At 41.8% G+C, this 22569-nt stretch overlaps 1 protein-coding gene across 1 annotated transcript in view; it reads left to right on the top strand.

Annotated features, from left to right (window-relative positions):
* The window catches only part of LOC131685483 (myotubularin-related protein 13), a 65396-nt gene that overhangs the window by 23929 nt on the left and 18898 nt on the right, over nt 1-22569 (top strand). Inside the window, exons 2-7 of the mRNA XM_058969219.1 lie at nt 16022-16107; nt 16173-21424; nt 21486-21641; nt 21706-21924; nt 21990-22114; nt 22189-22277. Of these exons, the coding sequence (XP_058825202.1) occupies nt 16022-16107; nt 16173-21424; nt 21486-21641; nt 21706-21924; nt 21990-22114; nt 22189-22277 (5927 nt within the window). The remainder of the gene's footprint in view (nt 1-16021; nt 16108-16172; nt 21425-21485; nt 21642-21705; nt 21925-21989; nt 22115-22188; nt 22278-22569) is intronic.

The raw sequence follows: 22569 nt of genomic DNA, 5'->3' as shown, positions 1-22569 counted from the left end.
ACTCAGTATATCCCCCATCGAGAGTGGGTACTTTGGGGACTTCTTTTCCTGGATCTAATTTGTGGATATTTTTGGTGTTTGATCCATTATTTTTCATGAAAGTTCGTACCAATACAACGAATGTGCAGCTGATACAACTCATGGTTCATTCGCCTGCGCAACGTTCCGTCTTCCATCTGCACGCCACCATAGATGGTACGCAACACCTTTCGTTCGAAAACTCCAAGGCGTTGGTCATCCACGAGCATAGTCCAGGTCTCGTGGCCGTAGAGGACCACCGATCTAATCAGCGTCTTGTAGATAATCAAGTTCGTGCGGCGGCGAATTTTGTTCGACCAGAGTGTCCTCTGGAGTCCAACGTAGGCACGATTTCCCGCTAAGATCCGTCTCTGAATTTCTCTGCTGTTATCATTGTCGTCGGTTACCAGTGAGCCCAAATACATGAATTCTTCGACCATCTCGATTTCGTCACCGTCAATCCGAACTCGGGTGGGAGGTTCACATTGTCGTCTCTAGAACCTCTTCCTCTCATGTATTTTGTCTTCGAAATCCTGGCTTCAGCTTTCAGTCTTTGAGTATATATTTCATTCAAAATTCAATAGAGATACGAATAGTTTAAATATCGCACGTGGAATGTCTCTTTTGAAAATTTCCATCGTCAAACTTTCATATTACCCAGTTAAGCCAAATATTTTTCTGATATAGCCATGAATTTCCTTAATTATAGTGTAGATACAGGCTTTGAATATAATTGAATTAAAATTGAGTTGATGTAGCAGCAGACAAAAAATAGTTTTGTTTTCTCAAACCTTCGCAATTACAATTAACAAATATTTCAGATTGGCAGAAGATCTTATCACACAACTTAGAAATGCATAGAGAAATAGCTAGATAGATGCGATAGGAGAGAGACAGATAGAGAAAGAGAGAGAGAGAGAGAGAGAGAGAGAGAGAGAGAGAGAGAGTGAGATAGAGATGGGTGGGGGGGGGGGGGCGTGTGAGGAATGGCAAATGATGGTTAATGCAGTGACATTATTTTTATAGGTATATTATTATGATATATTGATTCTTACATTCTTATCATAAATAATGTAAGTAGTAATTTTTGCTCCATAACCAGTATAACCTAAATCTTGCAAAAGAGCTAAATTTTCGCTAGATTTTTGGGCTTCAAACATGCAGTTGCTTTCGGTGACGCCACAAGTATAATTATATTAGAAATCTTTTATCTCACTACTAGGTGAATTACTTGTTGATCTGTGTATTGATATACCATCCAACATTACCTCATGATTGAACGCAATGCCTAATCCAAGGAATAAATACTAGAACTCACTGTTTCTTTATCAACGCATTATTTTGTCTTTGAAGTGAACTTATATATTGATTTTTGAGAAATAGTTCTTTTATTATAAAGGTAATTCACAAAATGTTCTCAACATCGAATTCCTTGAATCACGTAGATGTGTTTTCATACCCCGATATTCAAAATCGGTTTAGTTTTGCCCCTAAAACACCAGTAAAGCAATACTCTGTATGAAACAATCTCATTTTTAATTAGTGGAAATTGGTAAGCGAGGACTAAAAATACAAAATGTCTAATATCTCCGCCGCTCGTGCACGGATTTAGACAATCTATAGCTTGTTAGAAAGGTATTTTTACAAGCTTTCTATTTATGTGCAGTTTGTGGGACAATATTGTATTGTTCGAAAGTTATTTGCAAAAAACCTGCTGTGTTTTGACAAAATCGCCCATATCTCAGAAAGTAAACAACATATCGAAAATCAAAAATAATAGTGTCAAATGGCAATGTTAGGCCTTTCATTTGAAACTTATTTCATTAAGATCGGTTCAGCCATTGCTGAGATAATTACATGACATTTTGTACATACATACATACACACATACACACACACACACACACACACACATACAGACATTGTCTCAATTTGTCGAGCTGAGTCGATTGGTATATGAGACTCGGCCCTCCGGGCCTCGGAAAAAGTTGTCAAAGTTTGAGCGAATCCTATACATTTCTTTTGTAAGAAATGTAATAAGAAATGTAAAATTTAAAAATCTTTTTCCCGGGATTCCCGAATCCCAGGAATGAGAAAACATAATTTCCCGGGATGGAACCTTTCTTTTATAAGAAAGATGAAGCACGAAATTCTAGCGAGTTCGAGTGTATAAAGCTTCTTAAATATCGACCCCAAAAGTTTTCTAAATTTTGATCGATAATGCAAAATTTTGTTTCATTCTGCTAAAGCAAACAAAACACTGATCAATATCGGCTGTTTTCCACTTGCCAAGCAACTTAGGAATGAAAGGAATACGTCGTTTGATGCAGTTGTAAATGAATTGATCTTATTGTTATCGAAACTATTCAAGATTCCACTGGCCGTGCGTGTTAGAATGCCTTTCCGATGGTGCAACACCGTCATCAGTTTCGCACGTCGTAAATCTCATCATCTCAGAGTGTTGTGGGGCAGGAGCATGACCTAGTTAGTGGTATTTGATGATACCTTTGTGTTTTGAAAATGTTCTTAGTGGTATAGCTTTTCTGAAAATGAACATAATTGAAAAAAATCTGGAATCCACGTTCGGTAACTGACATTCAAGGTATTCCCAGTACTCGATGGAAATAATACAATGCTTTATTGTTAGATACTCATCCTAGCGGGTAACCTCTATCACGTACCGATACAATCTGATGCTTCACCTTACTCTACATATGATGTATGACCGTAATCCCTCCTACTTCATTCGGGCAAATCGATACCGACCCATAGACCTCATGGAGGAAGTAACGAGTTCCAATCAGATCAGTTGAAACAAATCCCAGCTGCAAGCTGCAAGTCGGATAGATCGCGTCGGCACTAATTAAGACAAGATCTGAGAAAGATTGCTCGAGCGAACCGCAATAAGAGGGAGGAAAAGAGCATATCCAATTTCGCCTATCGAATCAGACCGCGATGATCCGTACCGATGCCGGCGGGAGACCGAAGTTCGCTGTCGGGGCCATATCGGAAACGGTTTGCTATTGATTACTACGCTGCCATGTAACCTGCATGCAAACTTAACCCAACCACGTCCAGCTGGTTGAAAAGCAAGTTGCAGTCAGCTTCGCTTGGGGGCTTCAAGGCTGCGCAGGTTCGAGTCCGAACCAGAAAGAGTGAGAGAGAGGGTGGTGCCGATTGTTATATCGATTGCGGTAGGCAGTGACGCTGTCGGGAAATGTTACTCGATCAAGTCATGTTTTACGTATTTCCGTTATCGGGAATCAACTTTCTCTGGCTAGGTTGATATCGAAATTCCTGGTGCAGTAGTCATGGTTGATATGATAATCAACTAGCTTGGTTCGACCTCGTTGAAGTCGGTCGTTCAAATTAGTTATTTGTAACTAAGACACTATAATTGGTCGGTGTTAAGTCAAACCGGACTAAGTCGCAAAGCATAAAAAAAATGAGATAACTATAGCATTGGATAAAGAATTTCATCAGCTACATTTAACTCTTGCCAGATTTGAACTATGTAACAATAAACAAGAATTATGGCAAAAATTAATTTCCAATCATAATGTAAAGGATGCTGCGATTCAAACTTTAAACTTGTTTTTCTCGAAATCAATATTTTGTCACTTAGTCCGGTCTGACTTAACACCGACCACTTAATCCACGGACCTATTGAAATGAACTTAACATAGTAATGATAAAAAAATTGTACTTTGAAGATAAAAATTCATTCAGTTGTAGTTGTTTTTGAGGACACAGTTGTTTGAGGTTTGAAGTTGTATCGAAACTTCTTTGACTTGAGCCTATATTACGGAACCAACTTAACCCATTATCATCACCAAACCACACCAATCCAACTAATGACACTGAAATGGATGACATTTACAGTTTGCTTGGATGGTAAAATTTCCTCAATGGAAACCTAACCAACCTTGACTTCGGGCAACATTACGCGACACGCTTTCCAGTGGTTAAGGACACCCCCACCAAAGTCACCGCCGCGGAAACAACCGAAGACCTTCCGTGGAATGTACTTACCGCTATTCACTATACAAACCACAGCATTTAACAGCTTCAAGCCGTGAAGTGCTGGATCAGAAAAAAAATCACGAGACGCAACCGACACGCGCAAAGCTCTCAATTTCATCGCGCCTCATCGATGGTCATCGCCACTTTTCTTTCGTCATCTCGCTTCAATCGAGAGTGAATGGCGAGGAAAATTGCATAAAAGTTAAATGTTTTACGGATCAATGTTGTTTTTCGCTAGGAAATTTATTACCTTCACATTTTTTAGTACCTCCTCCCGCTTTCGTTATGAACCACTGGAGCCATTGAATCTATTTTTGCGGCATGACTATAGGTCTATCCTCGGCGCACTTTTCATGTGGCTCTTTCTCTCTTGATTTACTGGGATTTGTTGTTTATTTCGCTTTCGCTGCTTGCTATGGCGGCAGCGGCGCACACATCTGGCCCATCCATTTCGTTTAGTTCGGGCCAAAACCGCGCTCAAGTAAAACAATTCGGTTCAGCGCGATGCCGATGTTCCATGAACCGTGGCAATTGATACACATATTTGCCATTCCAATCGAAATTCGGAATGGCTGACCGCGTCTAGAGTTATGCTCATCAGACGGTGCTGATGAACTGCGTGCAATCGGGCCGGTGTAATTGGAAGAAGGATATGAGGGGGTCGGCTTGCTCCGAGATTACATTTTTATTGTGTTTGACAATGTTTATGGGTTTCCTAAAACGATCTTAATAGTCTAAGAAATTTATCCACATACACAAGAAAAAATATTATAAATTGAAATAATAAGGTATTGTTAAAATTTGGTAAAATTATGGTAAATTATGGTAAAATACACAAAATATTGCTTCGCATTACCTTACAGCATGAAAGGCCCTTACACTTCACAAATTTGAAACGCGTATTATGACTCACGGCACTCAGCTCAATATTACTGTTTGCCAAAATGTCAAGAAATTGTTGTACCTATTGCAACTCCATCGACAATAAATTCGTTCCTCGCGTTTGCAAAATCCTATCCTACAGCCGATGATTTCTCCAATTGAAGATCCACATCGTCGGTTCTTCCTTGACCACAATTACACTTCAAATGCCTGTTTGTATCGTGCTTGCATATACCAAACGTTCATGGGTACAAAGAAGAAATTAGTTTCGTTTGCTCGTATAAAGAATATCTCTACTATGATTTGATTTTTCATGTCTGCTGTTCAATTTGTTTATTTGACCCGGCACGTTCTCGTTAGCTTGACGATTTCTTTGTTTTACAATTTAAATTTCTTGAAACTGGTGGATTAAAATTTGAAATTATGGGTCATTCCGCGCGAAGAACCCGCGGATTTCAACTAATTTGAGGGGAATCGTTCATCTAGAGCTAATATATAAAATTCAAATTTTGTCTCGATTGAACCATTCGTCGGTCCATGGAATCTTCCCTCGGTTTAACAAATTGTTAAAAAATTTGATTGTCTTTTGATTATATCGAAAATTTGTTTTTTAGCGTTTCGGATTCTCCTCTTCAGTAACTGGTATCAACTTGGATCCCGTTAGATAGATCCAAGCGAGCATCAAAATCGCACTAGCTAGACACTAAATCCAAAAAGTCACACGACTTGTGTGTACGTCAAAATAACTGTCTTGTTCCGAGTGATGTCTCGGTCGTAAACACAGAAGCTCTGGTTCGCTGATGAGGAAACTGAATCCAAAACTAGTCTTTTGGTTTGAAAACCAAACACCTGACATTTGGCATTTTTCCCAAAAAAAGAAGTTTTTTGGTCAATAACAATCTTCTGCATCAGGTTGTCCACATTTTGTAGTTCTCTTCAATGGTCGTTATTATCGTTATTCGTATATGCATATTTTACAAACAATCCGATATGGAGAAAAAATGTTTTCCTGATTTATAACATTTCGCGCTATCCTAGCCATTTGTCTATATTACGTATTATCACTCGGTGGTTTTCAACCCAATAAAAATATAGTGAAAAGAAATAACGAAATCTATTTGAATATTGTTGCAATAAATAGTGACTTAGCTTTTCTAGGCAATATCCCAGGGCCGACGGTTTGGAATTTAAATTGCCTTTGAAAACTTAAGATACTCTCGGTAGCCGGCTGCCTAGTTAAAAAATGCTTTTAATCCACCCAACAGTGTGATGATACATTTCTTATAACTCTTATCGCTTTCTTCAGGTATTATATCGATTGAGAACATTTATAACTTGATGCTTCGCGATTTTTTTGATGACACATACTACATGGGATAGTGGCAGGATTCAGAGAATCGCTCAAATTAGCATTGGACAATATCAGTGCAAGAAATCTCAAAGGTAAAACCAATGTAATGGAAAAGCGGAAAAATGGTCCATAAAATAGTAATACAAACGAATTATCGCCAATGCTCCGTTAATAACATACATAAATTCTTCATTCAATGCATTGGGTAGGGAAAACTGAATTTATATATGTTGTGCTGAGCCAAAAATTTCGAAAAACAAATTTTCAAATGGATTTGAAGTTCATACTCTCCATAGCGTTGACTCAAATTCCCAACGCGGCTGAGAACTGAGCACTGAAATTTCAGCTCTTGATATCTCGCTACCTCTGAAGTACATGCGTTCAAATTTTACTTCGATATCGACTTTTTCTAAAAATGACTTCCCAGTATTACCTTTGATCTGAATTATTATTCCTACTCCTAATACCAAAGAACAAATAAAAAAACTCGCGAAACCAGTTAGAAAAAACCACTACCATTACTGGAATTTTCTTTTTCACGAAACTTTTCGATAACCTTCTGTCACTTCTATTAAAAAATTTCAAATACTTTGTAAATTATATAATCTTATTAGGAACAGTTGTTTAAGAAGCTTTTGTAATATTGTGTAGGAAAAGCTGAAAATTTATGAATTTTCCCTATCTGCAATATATAAACCCTTAAGTGTACTAATTAATTTAGGATTCCCTTTTAACATAAACTATCGCACGAATGGGAATAGGTTCGCCGAATTAGGGAAGAAGTCGATAAAATAACCCCTTAAAACTTCCTAAAAATTGGTGTAGTTCGATGCAATTGAAAGAAAATATCCTCAGAAAATGGGATGCACCTATTACTGTGAATAATAAATACAGTAAAGACCCGTTTTTATCATCTACATGGTGTATTTTAGGCTGACAAAATGGACTAAATCGCGACATTTTTTTTCTTCATAGTAAACTGGAACTGTTAAAATATTCTTCCATTCCCTTGATGTAGTCTAATAACTATTTCTGATTATTTAATATAGTCTTCTAGCGCAAAAATTAAAAAGATCTTTTTATTATTGCATATTTGCATCTTTAAGATAAGGAAAACATGGTCAAGAAAGGATTTACTCAAATTCAGCCTTGTTTGTCAGCTAGAGCCCATCAAACATATTTTCATATGAGGCTGATAAAATTGGGGGCTGATCAAATCGGGTCTTCAATGTATTATATTAGATAGGCAGTATTCGAAGAAGTTTCTTGTGGACGAGTGTAGAACGACTTTGTTTCTACTTACTTGTAGTCAGCGGCGTAGCCAGAAAATCGCTTTCGTGGGGATCTGGTGAAAATCTAACTTAATGTTCAAATGGCATAATTACGAAACCGCCATTTTTGAAGTTTTAAAATTATGAAGCATCAGCTTTTCAAAAACTTGTAAAAGTTCCTGACTTTAGCGAATTTGTTGAGACTTTCATTTAAAACAACTTTATTGTAGGCATGAATACTACGTCTACTAAGTCTGGAACTAAATTTGTTTCAAGAGTGAATTCGTCATAAATACTTCTTGGTGAATATAACGCCAAAATTATTTTATCAAATGATGTGCTGTTTAACGTTTGTAAAATTCATCAAAGATGCTAAACCTGTGAAATTTGCGGAACGAAAAATGCCATTTTTCATAAATTCCCCTGCTTTTGGAAGGTGGTTTTCTCGTTATTAATTCTATAACGTTTTCTTCTCAACTCGACGCATTCCCAACATAAAAACATGTTTAGCAAATGTTGGAAGTTATGCAATTTTTCGGTGAGCAGTTCTAAATTTCATAGACATTAAACGTAGGGTTCGCAGTACCGAACCTTTTTGGTGAGAACCGGTACTACGGTACTGAAGCCCTCAGTACCGGTAGTACCGGTAAAGTACCGGTACTCGAATATCTTTTTAAAAAATTCGAAAGAAACTTCAAACTGAAATTGAATGTTCAAACTGATGATCTTATTCTCAGATGATTGATTTGTGCTGATCAAAAAACATGTTTATTATTTTTAATTGCTGCGGAATGGCAAGACTTATTTCACAGAAGATATTTTTCGTGTAGGGCACCTTCTTTTATTTCGAAATCTAGGCCACTTTGAAATCAATAACTGCTAAGTGGTGCGAATTTCGTCGATTTGAACAGATGGTAAATATATGAAACCCTATTAACAACAGTAAATCAAAGCGTGAATGGCAGTAAATCCGAGCAGGTTAATCGCATTTCCTCTCTTGTTTTTCTGAAAATTGATTCCAACCTTTATGTCGTTTGCCTGCTATTCTCTAATGTATATCAAGGCTCCTTGCTTTCCTGTAAACTATGGAGTTTTGCTGAATTTTCCGATCACCAATAATTACAAATCGCCCCATTTGAAGCAGTCTAAAGTTGTTAGCTACTAAATCGCTGTTCGTTCTTTTATAGATAAAGGTTTAAGAGCAAACCAAATACAGACATGGCTTAGACCATAGTCTTATTACGCGCCACCCAGTGAATAATGGAAACTAATCAGAATGTCGCTAATAAAACTTTAACTTCTAGAATTATTATGATGATGGCCCCACCTCATTCCCACACAAAGGTGTTATCTCAACGATTTATCTAGAAGGCAAATTAATATAATTAAACGTTATCTTGCAAACCGATATTTTGAAACAGATCTCCCTGCAGAGTTAACATATTTGTCTTAAAAATTTGTATAGTACCGAAAATACCGGTACTGGCTTTTGTTCAGTACCAGTACTACGGTACCAAAAATGGGTCGGTATTCCCGGGATTTTCGGTACCGGTATTGCCGGTACCACAACCCTACATTAAAGCAATTCCAGTTTCGCTTCCTATTAACAAAGCTCCCAATCCATATTACAGTACATCCCTTCAAAACTGAACTCAATATGATAGGAAATTATGATTATGATTGATTTCAGAACTCTGGAATGTGTTTCTATTGGAATGTTTTTAGGCAAGTATTTGATATTGATGTTATTAGACAACTGTGAGATCAAGACCAATAGATCAGTTACAGATCAAGATCGCATTCCCACAATTTTTCTAAGGTTTCAAACAATAGATTATCAATGTGCTGACCAGATAATTATCATTGTAATATTGGATTAAATCAGTCAGCATCAATAAATTTTTAACTTCAATCCAATTATTTTTTGTGAGGGGGGGGGGGGGGGTGGTTAAACCCTAAAGCATCCTCTTGGCTACACCACTGCTTGGAGTTATTCATTTCGCTTTACATTTTCCGAGATATGATCCGATGGTTATAAGTCAGAAGGTTCGCGCAAATGAAAATTTTGGCACCGATAAGTGATGAAGTTCCATTTAGGCAACTTGGAATTGTTCGGTGGTTATTCTAGTGGTTGTAGATAGAAAAATCAAATACGAAATTTGTTTTATCGAAACAATATTTGGCTCATTTAAATGGATTATTACTATAATGAACCGTAAATAGGCGACAAAGGATAATCCAGGCCAAAACTTTTAAAGTATTCGAAATATGTATTTGATGTCTTCAGTAAAGTTATTCGCAAAAGTAAGAGCTACAAATTTGCTGAAGACATTATTTCAATACAATCACTTTCAAGAAAATTTATGAAAATATTTCCATCTTAGGGGGATTAATCAGTAAATCAATACCAAAAGAAAGGGCATATTGTATGCTTTAAATTCTCCGAAGATACTATTGACCTGAAATTATCCGTTTTGGCGCTAATAATACATTAAATGTTTTTGGTCTTATTTCTGGCTATGGGAAATGATAAAAATCTTTCGTCCACATTTAATGTTAAATATCTCTTTTGATGATAGTCCGATTTCAACGATTAGCTCGTTAGTTCGTTCGAAAGGTATTCGTATAAGCTTTTTAAAAATATATAAATTGTTCAGTTGTGTCGTCAACGTTGGCAGAAATTTTCAAAAATCTGCGAAAACGCAATTTTTGCGCTTTCAAACATTCATATCTTAGGAACTAAACATCAGAATTAGAAACAAATTAATAGCGTTCTGTCTGGGTGTGAGGCCTTCCATTTGCAATTGGTTTGGATAATATCGGTTCAGCCGTTGCTGAGAAACACGAATGAGAGTTTGTCCGTTACATACACACACAGACATTGTCCCAAATCGTCGAGCTGAATCGATTGGTATATAAGACTCGGCCCTCCGGGCCTCGGAAAAAATCTTGAAAGGTTGAGCGAATTCTATACATTTCTTTTCTAAGAAATGTAAAAACCTCAAAAACATTTTTTTTCGCGTTATCGCGTACTCGAAGTGTAACTGAACAAATACCTAATAAACTTCACTTTACAGGTCGCATCACTTGCTTGAAGCGAATCCTAGACCTTCCAAACAACCAACTCCGCGGCACCTATGAATGAGTCTGATAAATCGCCCTTCCGTTAAGTAGGTGAAGCCAGTGCAGTAAAATTTCATTTCATTCAATGGAAACTGAATGAACACAGTCAATCAGTCGTCTACGGTAGCATTCATATTGATTTAACGCATCAGTTGCTGTTGATCTGAAGCTCGGTTCATGGCTCTTCACTCACCGTCGCTTTCAAATGAGTCGCAATTCATAGTCAACCTCCTTCGTTTGATCCTCTCAAATGAATAGATCCGCTTTGAATTTCCCCAGTCAGTACCAGTCAAATGAGATCCGGGTAAACCTAAGACAAGAAGAGACAACTGGCTTCGTATTTTTGATTATCTTGCCTTTCTTGTGCCAGATGACAGATGAGTGTATGCATCTAGCGAGGTTGGCAGTGCAGCCAATTTCTTTTCCATTTTTAGGTATGTTGCTATAATACACATAATAATGGCCATTTTATTAACACACATTTCGCCAAAATTTATCTGGTACTAATCAATCCAACATTATTATCACATACTACATGTTCGTAGCAAATTTGGCCAGCATAACAGCCAATTCATCAGAGTCAAATTTGCAACAGAAATATAATAGAGATGAATACGTTTTTCATTACAACCAGTTCCAACAAGCTGTTATTACTAGATTCATTATTTTTCGTCTGAAATTTGCGAATTTAAGAAATTTTGAAAAATAAATATGATAGCCGCAGTATGCTATCATAATTGTACTAAGCTGTCAAATTCATCGCTAAAATCAAATATGTAATTCAGCTATTTTCTTTGCGCCTCTACCAATATTTTCCTGTGAACAATTCCGATGACATGATAAAGGGGTAAAACACTTCCACACTGGTTCTATAGGAACACATTACGAGCACGGTCTCCAGACACGAGAATAGTCGATGTTCTCTTTCAGAAAGAATTCGAAAAGATTTTGCTCGATATGAATGTTATGAACAGGTCATATTGATGGTGGGTTTATTGATTTGAAGTAACCAAAAGTCGCCATATTGGATTGATTGCAAAATGTCCTCAATCATCAGTTTCCGTCATCTACTGACCAGCCTTGCAAAAGCGATAAAGATATATATTCATTATGGTTTTCGCTTAGGTGGTTACCGGAAACCGCCATCTTTGTTTTCAAAATTGCCTAAATTAATAAATTCCAGTATTTTATGACTACTTTAAATGATACCCATATTGATAGTTGTTTTCACTGTTTGTTGGTAATAAAAGGCCGCCATCTTGGATTTCAAAATGGTATCCATGTTGCCCTCATCTCTGATTTTAAAATAACTTTAGCCATCGAGCTTGAGCTTAAGCTTGACCTTCTGCGATCACCCCCGCCTACCACTCCGTTATCGATCTGGACAAGCTGAATTTGCACAGGGAATCAGTAGATAATTATGCTTGGGATTAGGGAAACATCTTTCAATGTGCAACTCCTGGTAATCCTAAAGTGTTTATTGAACGAAACCGGCGCCGGTTAGGCCCGAACGTAGATCGCGCAAGGAACGTTAGTCCGATACTTGCTTTTGCTAGATGCCGTATATACTACTGCGCACCCCACAAGAATCACGGGAGGAGGATAATTGTTAGTAACTAGATATCGACCCATCGACTAATGAACCTGGAACCAACGGCTGTACTTCCCTTCCGAAGGAAGAATTTTCACCTCAGACGTCCTCGGCTGGGATTGAACTCAGACTCATGCTTACCACTCAACCAATTGCGCCTTCATTTAAAATGACTTTAACCATCGATTTCCGTTATCTATCATCTTGTACCTTTAACGAGTTCGACGGTTTACTCCTAAGACAAGACAAGGCTACTAGTAATACGATTGAATATAGGTGAACGTCTCAGCACTCATAAACTCCGAAAGTCTCTATTCTCCGTACCAACAGTCTAGGTCCATGTTAATTAATAAAAAAAAATCGAAAAATTAAGAAATCAAATAACTCCCATATCCACTAGACAAAACGTTTCATGGCGACATGATCGGGAACTCTAATGATATGGGGTAACTCACTCCCTGTCAGAATGTGATCCGTACACCGAAAACTAAATATCAGGATAACGGTCCGCGAATATATGAATGGCCGCAGGGTTTCAATTTATACACGCGAAGTCACATACACGCGAGCACACGCGTCAAACACGTCAACATAAGAACGCTTGAGCCCTTCGCGATCATCTACGCACACCTATGCCCGCAATCGCGTAAACTTGTTAACACTCCGGTAATTATGTGAATGCTTTAGTACCTACGAAGTTACAAACGTGGTCTCAAACGCGAACCCGCAAACGCGCGCGGTCATGAATCGGTCACGTCCGGAAATCTTTAGCCTTCATTCTAGCAATTTAGGTCCATACATTCAGTTGGACCAATCAAAATAAAGCTCATATCCATTAAACCACATGTTCTACGGCGATATGACTGGAAACTCTAATGATATGGAAGAACCCATTTTCTTCTGAAATGTGAACCGTACACGAAAAATTAAGTATCAGATCCACGGTCCGCGCGCGATCATTCTAGAACACACGCGAATATGCGAAAAGCACACGGTTATAAAATAGAATTTATACACGTGAAGTTACATACACGTTAGCACACGCGACATACAAACGCACACGCGATCGAGCACGTTAACGTACAAATGCTCGAGCTCTTCGCGATAATACACGCGATCGCGAGTCCCTACGCCCGAACATACCTGAACCGTACCGTAGGACAACTTTTTTTTAACAAAGCCGGATTGATTAGCAGTCTTTGACAAAGTTATAGATAATTAAATTATTTTTCTTGTTTTCACTTACAATGATAATATGATGCATACCGTGGGTGGGTTTTCTCCATGTAATTGTTGAAAAATCCCATACAAACTTCAGGCACGTTGGTTCGATAGCTAGACTTCTCCGATTTGCTTCAAATTTGGAGCAAGTGCTCTTTATGGGACTAGGAATCGATTCAGGAGGAAGCCGATTAAGTTTTTTTTTTTTTTTTTTTTTCAAAAAATCATTTTTCTGGACAGTCTAGTGCGACACCCAACTGCACACTATACCTTCCTTCTAATACTTCGTTTGTGATTAACGAATGACCGACGTGACTTTAATTCTGGAACATGCCCGGAACTCTGGACTTCCGGAATTGTCGATATTTAATTACTCCTTGAACTGAAGTAATTTGATGCCCATTTCAATAGATTTTCAACCTCTCAGGTATTACGGTTGTACCGGTTTAGATGGAAATCTCCTATGTGACCGCAGTATCCAACCGGTAACTTCATAACCAAAAGTCAGATCTGAATGAAATTCAATGAGAATATTGAATCTTTCATTTCAAAGCGCGTTTGTAAAAATCTGTAAAGAATTGGAGAGTTGAACACGCCAGTTTCTATGACTTTAGAGAAGGTTTTTATGAACCTCTCCAGGAGAATAGGCGGGCCCGAAAGGCAGACGTACGAGAGGACGCTCTCACTACCGAATGGAAGAATACCACTCAACAGGGAGAAAGCTGGAGAACCGTTGTAGGTCAGAAGGAGAAACACAGGGACAGTGAAAAGTGGAGCAGAAGAGGAAAGAAAAACCTCCGGCTCGTCCGAAGACACCAAAGGAAGAAGCCGTCTGGTCAAAGCCAATGGCGCGACAACATATTCAGCGCTCCCAAAGAAGATCAGAGAGGATCCGGAGCTGAGGAATTTAGGTGAAAACGTGGCATGATCCCAAAAAGGTGAGATGCTCTTCGAGTTGAAGGAAGATCCAACGAATAACAGCTCGACTATGCAAGAGATGATGATCGGAGAAGAGGCAGAAGTTAAAGCCTTAAGTCCGGAGACGGTAATTGTATGCAAGGTCCTGGATGAGATCACGACAGTAAACGAGCTGAGAGGTGCACTGAAGCAACGGTGAAACCTGGACGAGGTGCACGTGACGATCCGGTTTTAGAAGGGGTACGGAGGAACACAGACAGTGATGGTTCCTTTAGGTCCAGGATGTTACGATAATGTGGGGAAAAAGACTGCATGCAGAGACTAAAGTGCACCCCAAAGAACGGAAACAACCATCAGGCGAGGGCGATTGCAGACCAACCGTAATAGAGATAATCCAGATAAATCTGAATCATTGTGACACCACAGAGTAACTGTTGTGGCTAAAGATAAATCGTTGAGGGTCTCTTCTCAAAGCATGACCCAACTACCTGGCCACCGACACCGCACGGCGAAAAAGGAGCAAACACGGACGATCGGTAAGTAACAACGAGCTAGCAGAAGTGTCGATGCGATTGAAATCAAAGAAACCCCTCCGGTCCGGATGGAATACCATTTCCGAACATGTTCAGGATGGTGCTGCAGAAGTGCTTGGATGAAGGCAACTTCCCCGAAATGTGGAAGGTACAGAAGGTGGTATTGCTGCCAAAACCTGGGAAGCCAGCAGGCGATCCGTTCTCGCATAGAATTATATGTTTGTTGTATATACTACGGAAAAGGATCATTCTTAACAGGCTGACGAAATGCACGGTGGGTGAGTGCGTCCAATATGCGGTTCAGATTTTGCAATGGAGAATCGACAGTGGAGGCAATTCAGACAGTTCTGGAGAGTGCTGAGAACACACCTAAACAGCGGTGAAGGCGAGTTCGATACTGCGCTGTGGTCACGATAGATGTGCAGAATGCGTTTAACAGGTTATCAGAATGAGGGTCCCCGACTAGCTATACCGGATCCTGAATAACTACTTCCACAGTAGCGTGCGGCGGTACGAGACGAACGAAGGACAGAAGTCAACGTGAGTCATAGCGGGCGTTCCTCCTCTATACTCGGTCCAATTCTTTGGAAACTAGTCGTGTGTCGAGGAGTGGTGCCTTAAACCTTTGAAGGAACCAACTACTAAGTAGTTAGACCAGCGAGGGTGCTATACACATAAATTAACTCCTCCTCGAAGTAATACCGTAAGGTAGTGCCGGAGAGGAATCAGCTTCGGCGGCAAGAGTAGTTGTTTTGGCGAGTCGGTAGGGACTGCTCAACCCCGTTCCCTGAGTTCAGGGTGTTTCTGAACATTTTTTCTGCTCTATGTAAAAACACAGATGCCGTTTTTTATGACAATACACCGGTGTGGGGGAGTGCACTGGTTTTGCCCCTTCGAGCAGAAGTGTCAATGTACCCAGTTTTCTGCACTTCTGCTCGAAAGTGAAAAACCAGTGCACTCCACCACACCGGTGCACTTCAATCGAAAATCCCATAATAATAAACGTCTTCATTTGTACAGCACAACCATGAATATGCCAGGATTAGACGATCATTAATCATACGTTTTATTCTCTCTTCTTTTCCCACAGGAACCGGTATAAGAAATGGCAAGATCATTCAGCGCTTCCCAGAGAAAGACTGGCCGGATACACCGTTTATCGCTGGCATCGAATGGGTAATCGTCTGGTCTCAATATTGATCCTGAAAAACGCTCACATGTTTCTTTTTTTCCTATTTCAGTTCTGTCAACCGCAAGGCTGGTCACTATCCACGGTTCGCCAGGAACCACAATTCTTCGTATCGGTCCTGACGGATATCGACGCTAATCGGCACTACTGCGCGTGTCTATGCTTCAACGAGACAATCGCCATCACGCCCAGTAAACCCATCGACGAGGAGGAAGAGGACGATAACCTTTCCGCAGCCAGTCGGGCTTTGCTGGCGAACAGCAGTGGCCCTCCGTCAATCACCCACCACAGTATCATGTACGCACCAAAATGTTTGGTGATCGTGTCCCGATTGGATTACATTGAAACCTTTCGGAACTGCCTGGGTACGATATACACAGTGTACCTGGAGAGCTTGAAATTTCACCTGCACCATCTGATCGGGAGTATATTGGGTTGTATTCAGGTACCACCACCGGGTGGACCACAGGTTCGCTTTTCAATCGGTGCAGGTGATAAACAGCTCCTGCAGCCACCCCTGTCACACACACTTCCGGTAACGGGGTCCTGCGTTAGTTTGCTGTTCCAGCAGCTGGGCACGAAAAACGTGATGCTTCTGTTCTGCGCTGTGATGACTGAGCACAAAATTCTCTTCCACTCGACCAGCTACTCTCGCCTAACGGACAGCTGCCGAGCGTTGACGGCCCTGATGTATCCATTCCGCTACAGTCACGTGTACATTCCGATCCTACCGGCGTCGCTGGTAGAAGTATTATCTACACCGACACCGTTCATCATGGGTATTCACAGTGCGATGCAGTCGGAGGTGACCGAAGTGCTCGACGTGATCATTGCCGATCTGGACGGAGGTTCGATTCATATTCCAGAATCGCTGGTACCACCGGTAGCTAAACTTCCCCGTGCACTGTGGGAAGCGACTGAAAATGCGCTGCGGTTGGTACTGCATCCGGAGTTGGCGCTGGCGGATTTGGCATTTCCGCCGAATAACAACAACAACAATAACGGAGCGTACGGGTTTCGGGAGCAGAAAACTGACGGCATGTTGGATAAGGAAATTCGGGCTGTGTTTATGCGATTGTTTGCACAGTTGTTGCAGGGCTATCGGTCGTGTTTGACACTGATCAGGATCAATCCGAAGCCGATTATTCAGTTTCATCGGGCGGGGTTTCTGGGTGCACGAGATCTGGTGGATTGTGATTTTTTGTCGCGTGTTTTGGATAGCATGTTTTTTACGGGTTTCGTGACAGAGAGAGGTCCTCCGTGGAGGCCGTGTGATGCGTGGGATGAACTGTACAGTTCGATGAATGATTTGCTCAAGCAGGAAGCTCAAGATCCAAATCTTATATTGGTGCACATTCAGGAGTTAGCCAAGCAGTTGTTTATTAATGAGAATCCTAACCCGCAGCCGTATCAGCAGAAGATTCTACGACCACCGGAAGGAGCGTTTGCTAGGATACATCAACCATCGATGCCGTTAATCGATTCTCAGGAGGTTCAGAATGTGATCAATGATGGTTTAGCGGCAAACGATCTCCAGGCAAGGTTACAAACGATTCGGCCAACACCGCGGATAGTTCCGATGGGTCCGTATCTTAAGCCGGTGCCAGAGCTACGACCGATCGTGAATAATAGTGCAAGGAAGTTGGAGGTTCTGAAAACTTGCATAAGTTGTATATTCGAGAATAAGATCACCGAAGCCAGGAAGAGTTTTCCTGCTGTACTTCGAATATTGAAGCAACGGGATGCGAGGTTGACTATGTGCAGAGAATTAGCCAAGATAGCTCACGGGAATAAACAGCTGGATCATCAGCAGTTTGATCTGGTAGTTAAACTAATGAACCGAGCACTGCAGGACGATTCCTCTAAGGATGAATACGGTGTGGCGGCAGCGCTACTACCTCTTTCGACTACCTTCTGCCGAAAATTGTGCACCGGTGTGATACAGTTTGCTTACACTTGCATACAGGATCATCCGGTTTGGAAGAACCAACAGTTTTGGGAGGACGCCTTCTACCACGATGTTCAAAACTTTATCAAAGAACTGTACCTTCCCCGGAACAATCCCGACAAACCGTACAGCAGTTGGTCTACGGACAATGGTTTGACTCATTCTGCCTCCCGTGATAAAATGGACCGAGCGACATTGCTTTCGCGAGTTCAGGAACCTTCGGCACTGGAGATCGCTGCCGATCAGATGCGGATATGGCCATCGGTAGACGCCGAAAAGCAATTGGAGCTTATCAGCTCCGAGGAGAAGACTTTGTACAGTCAAGCGATCCACTACGCAAACCGGATGGTGTTTCTATTGATTCCGCAGGACGTGAACACCGGAGGGAAGGTTCAGAAAATTGATTCCCATGCGGATGACGATGCCAGCGTTTCGAATAGTGTGATCGAGTCGCACAGTCACAGCGATCATAGTGATGAAGGTTTCGAGGATAACGATCCAGGGGAGGTGGGAACACAGGTGGCTAAAATGGTGTGTAAATTTATCGATCGAGTGTGCAATGAGGGTAACGTTACCGCCGAACATCTGAGAAACCTCCACCAGATGGTTCCGGGCGTGATTCAGATGCACATTGAAACGCTGGAAGCGGTAAATCGGGAAGCGAAACGAATTCCTCCCATTCAGAAACCCAAGCTGCAGTATCCTTCGTTGCTGCTGGGGGAGGAAATTATTGGCGAACCTATGCGAGTCTATCTGCTGGCCGATGGTCGCGAAGAGAAGGAAGTGGGCAATTCAAATCTGTTACCGGCCGAAGGTGCCCTGTTCTTGACCAACTACCGCATCGTGTTCAAGGGATGGCCCTGCGATCCGTACTGCTGTGAGCAGAGTATCGTTCGAGCCTTCCCGATATCATCGCTAACCAAAGAGAAACGTCTGACGGTGATCTACCTGCAACATCTGGAGCAGGTGCTTCAGGAGGGTATGCAGCTACGTTCTTGTACATTCCAACTGATCAAGGTTGCCTTCGACGAGGAAGTGGTTCAGGAATCGATCGAAGCTTTTCGCAAGACTGTACACAGGGTTCGCCATCCGGAGGATGAGTTTGGTCATTTTGCTTTCGCTACGACCCACGGAATGGCAAACCCTACGCCGCTGCATAAAGTGAAAGAAAAAAATGCTACCTTGAAAGATTTTGCCAAGAAGACGCTACTGCGAACGGCAAAGAAGGCCGGATTTAAGCAGAAAGGAGCAACTAAGCGGAAATATATTCTGCCAGGGGCAGATTTCGAGGAGACGTATGGAAGCAGTGCGACAGGGATCAACGAGAATCCAGAGGATGAAGATGGTTCCGACGACGGAGCCGATACGATGCCTCGAATTACGGTCAAAGACGTGGAGAGGCTCAAGGAACGAAGCTATGTGAAAGATTGGTTCAGGGTAGGGTTAGGTGATGTACAAACCGGATACCGGATAAGCTCGATCAACTGTAATTATAGTTTATGTAGAACATATCCAGCCATGTTGGTGTGCCCTAAGGACGTCAGTGACGATGCTCTGCGGAATCTTTCCCGATGCTACAAACACCATCGGATACCTACGGCCACTTGGAGGCATAAAAATGGAGCTACTCTGCTGCGAGGTGCTATCCCCCTGGCAAAAGGAGTGATGGGAATGCTCAAAGGACATCCAGGATCGTCGAACACTTCGGCTGACTCTGCCAGCTTTCAAGAGCAAGATCGCTACTTTGTATCTGTCATCAAAACCACACCTCACACTCGCCCGATTCGACACACTTGGGGTTTGTCCGATTCGAACATTTCTCTGGATTCGCTGACGCTGGCGGCCAACAATTTGATGACCCGATCCGATATGTCAACGCTCACCCCCGATATCAGCCGCAAGAACAACGTCGGACTATACTCGATGAACAATTCTTCCTTCTCCAGCTTTGGAGCCCTTCGCTCGAATGCTAAAAACAACAAGTGGGGCTCCCTCAAACCCAGCGGTACCAATAGTACCGCCGCCCTTCGGGACGTCCGTGACCACTGGGATCAGTCATCGCAGCAATACACTTTTCAACGTGTGCCATTATACTTCCTCGGCGAAAAGTCGCAGTCTAAGTCAGCGAAGCTGTCGGAAATGTACGCTGAGTTCATCCCCGTAGACTACACGGACGTCCGACATTCGCGAACCGCTTTCAAAAAGCTAATGCGATCATGTTTACCATCCTGTGTGAACACTGAACCGGATCAAACCTTCTCCCGCCTAGTGGAAGGATCCGAGTGGCTTCAGCAGATCCGTGGTCTGCTGCAACTATCCGGTGCCGTCGTTGATCTGATGGACCTTCAGGAATCTAGCGTCACGCTAGCCCTCGAAGACGGTTGGGACGTGACAGCTCAAATATCATCCCTCGCTCAGCTTTGTCTCGATCCGTACTACAGAACCATTGCCGGATTCCGTGTTCTCATCGAGAAGGAATGGCTCGCATTTGGTCACCGATTCGGACACCGCAGCAATCTCAAACCGAACAGCAGCTCCGGTTCCCCATTTGCTCCGACATTCCTACAGTTCCTGGACGCAGTTCACCAAATACAATCTCAGTTTCCGCTTGCCTTCGAATTCAACGAGTTCTATCTTCGCTTTCTGGCATACCACCATGTAAGCTGTCGCTTCCGAACGTTTCTGTTTGATTGTGAGCTGGAACGCGTAGACTTTGGCATTACGGCCATTGATGACAAGCGCGGTTCACTCAATTCGCACCACAAACACGTAGTGGAAACGTTGACCGTTTCCGACGACGATAACATCTATCCTGGAGGGGTTGGAGGAGGTGGCGGTCGGGGTAACCATGCGTCTAACACGCAAAAGTTCGGTCCTTCGTTGTTCGATTACATCGAACGGCAGCACGCAAAGAATCCCATCTTCTACAATTTCATGTTCACGCCTGATCCGGACCGACAGGTGCTACGGCCGCAGAGTTCCATTTCCGTGCTGGAAGTGTGGTCATACTATCTGGACGAAGAGTTAGCGCAAGGTCCACCATACGATCCGGAGCTAGTCAGCAGTGATAGTTTGGAAGAGGACAGCGATTACGTTAGCAGTGGAAGTTCGACCGTGCGGCATCCAAAGCGCAAAGTAGTTTCCGTTGGCTATGACAGCCTGAACAAGTATGATGCTGATGCGTTTTCTAGGCTTCTTGAAGAGTTAAAGAATGCCGAAGCCGAACGGGGGTTGCTGCCGCAAAAGTGGCGGCAGGTGTGGGATAAACTAGAACTGCCGCATTCCGACTCGCTTACTAGACATGCATCGTTTAGCAGTGCTCTGGTTAGGTCGCATGGCCGATTACTGCATAAAAGGTGATTGCTGACAATACCTATAATAAATTCGATTCAGTTAAATAATGTTCTTTAATTTTAGATCTACTCTGGAAATTATTATGCGTGGCCGTCAGGTTGGTTATCATCAGGAGAATTTCCTTCATCCACATCGTTTCGAGAAGCATGCCTACTCGGCTCCGATCAACTGCAATCACTGCGGGAATGTCCTCTGGGGTCCTCTGCTGAATGGTCTACGGTAATTTTAATCCTAGAATAAACATCTACATTCTGGATCTGATCTTTTCATGTTCCAATTCTAGATGCGTCGATTGCGGCAATACCTACCACGAAAAGTGTGCCGAGTCGGTGCCGAAGAACTGCACCAAATATAAGGCCGTCGAAGGAAATCAACAAACGTTGGCTCGGAATCAGGGTGACAACAGTAGCGTTACGTCCAGTGTGAACACAACCAATACCACCAGTCAGCATTACTACGATCAGTTTAGCAGTAATGTGGCGGACGATAGGACCCATGAAGGGTAGGTTGAACTGGAAAAGTTCGATTTTTACAAGTGTTCACCGTTTGATTCTGTTTCGCCGTTAGATATTTGTACAAACGAGGTGCGATACTGAAGAACTGGAAGCAGCGGTGGTTCGTGCTGGACTCGCACAAACATCAGCTGAGGTACTACGATGCAATGGAGGATTGCAACTGTAAGGGATTTATCGGTAAGTGGCGGCTAGCACTGGTAGGCTAGGTAATGAATGTCTCTAAAATGTGTACACATTTATCTAATCTACAGATTTGGCCGAAGTGCAATCCGTGGCTCAAGCACCTACTCAAGCGGCACCGGTGCCCTCAAAGAAGATTGACGAAAAGGCGTTCTTTGATGTAAGTAGCAATTATAGCACACTGTTCTTCTGGAGCAACTTTGTTGGCGACAGGGAGCTTGGTTTCAATGCAGAAAATTTCTGCCAGCGAATAACGCGGCATTCCAGATAAATGGGAACGAAAAAGTAAAACTACAGCAAGTAAATTTGGTATGGCTAGCGAGTTGTAGTTGCGGTGAATGTACTAATTTATGTTACTTCTAGAACTTAAAAACTCCAAGTTTATCTCTGAAAATTTACAATAGCATTTAGTAACATTGAGAAATTCACTCTGTTTAGTTAATAACTCGATC

The sequence above is a fragment of the Topomyia yanbarensis genome, chromosome 2, assembly GCF_030247195.1.
Source record: "Topomyia yanbarensis strain Yona2022 chromosome 2, ASM3024719v1, whole genome shotgun sequence".
Taxonomy (NCBI): Eukaryota; Metazoa; Arthropoda; class Insecta; order Diptera; family Culicidae; genus Topomyia; species Topomyia yanbarensis.
The sequence above is the reverse complement of the archived record's forward strand: the minus strand, read 5'-3'. Positions and strand labels throughout refer to the sequence as shown.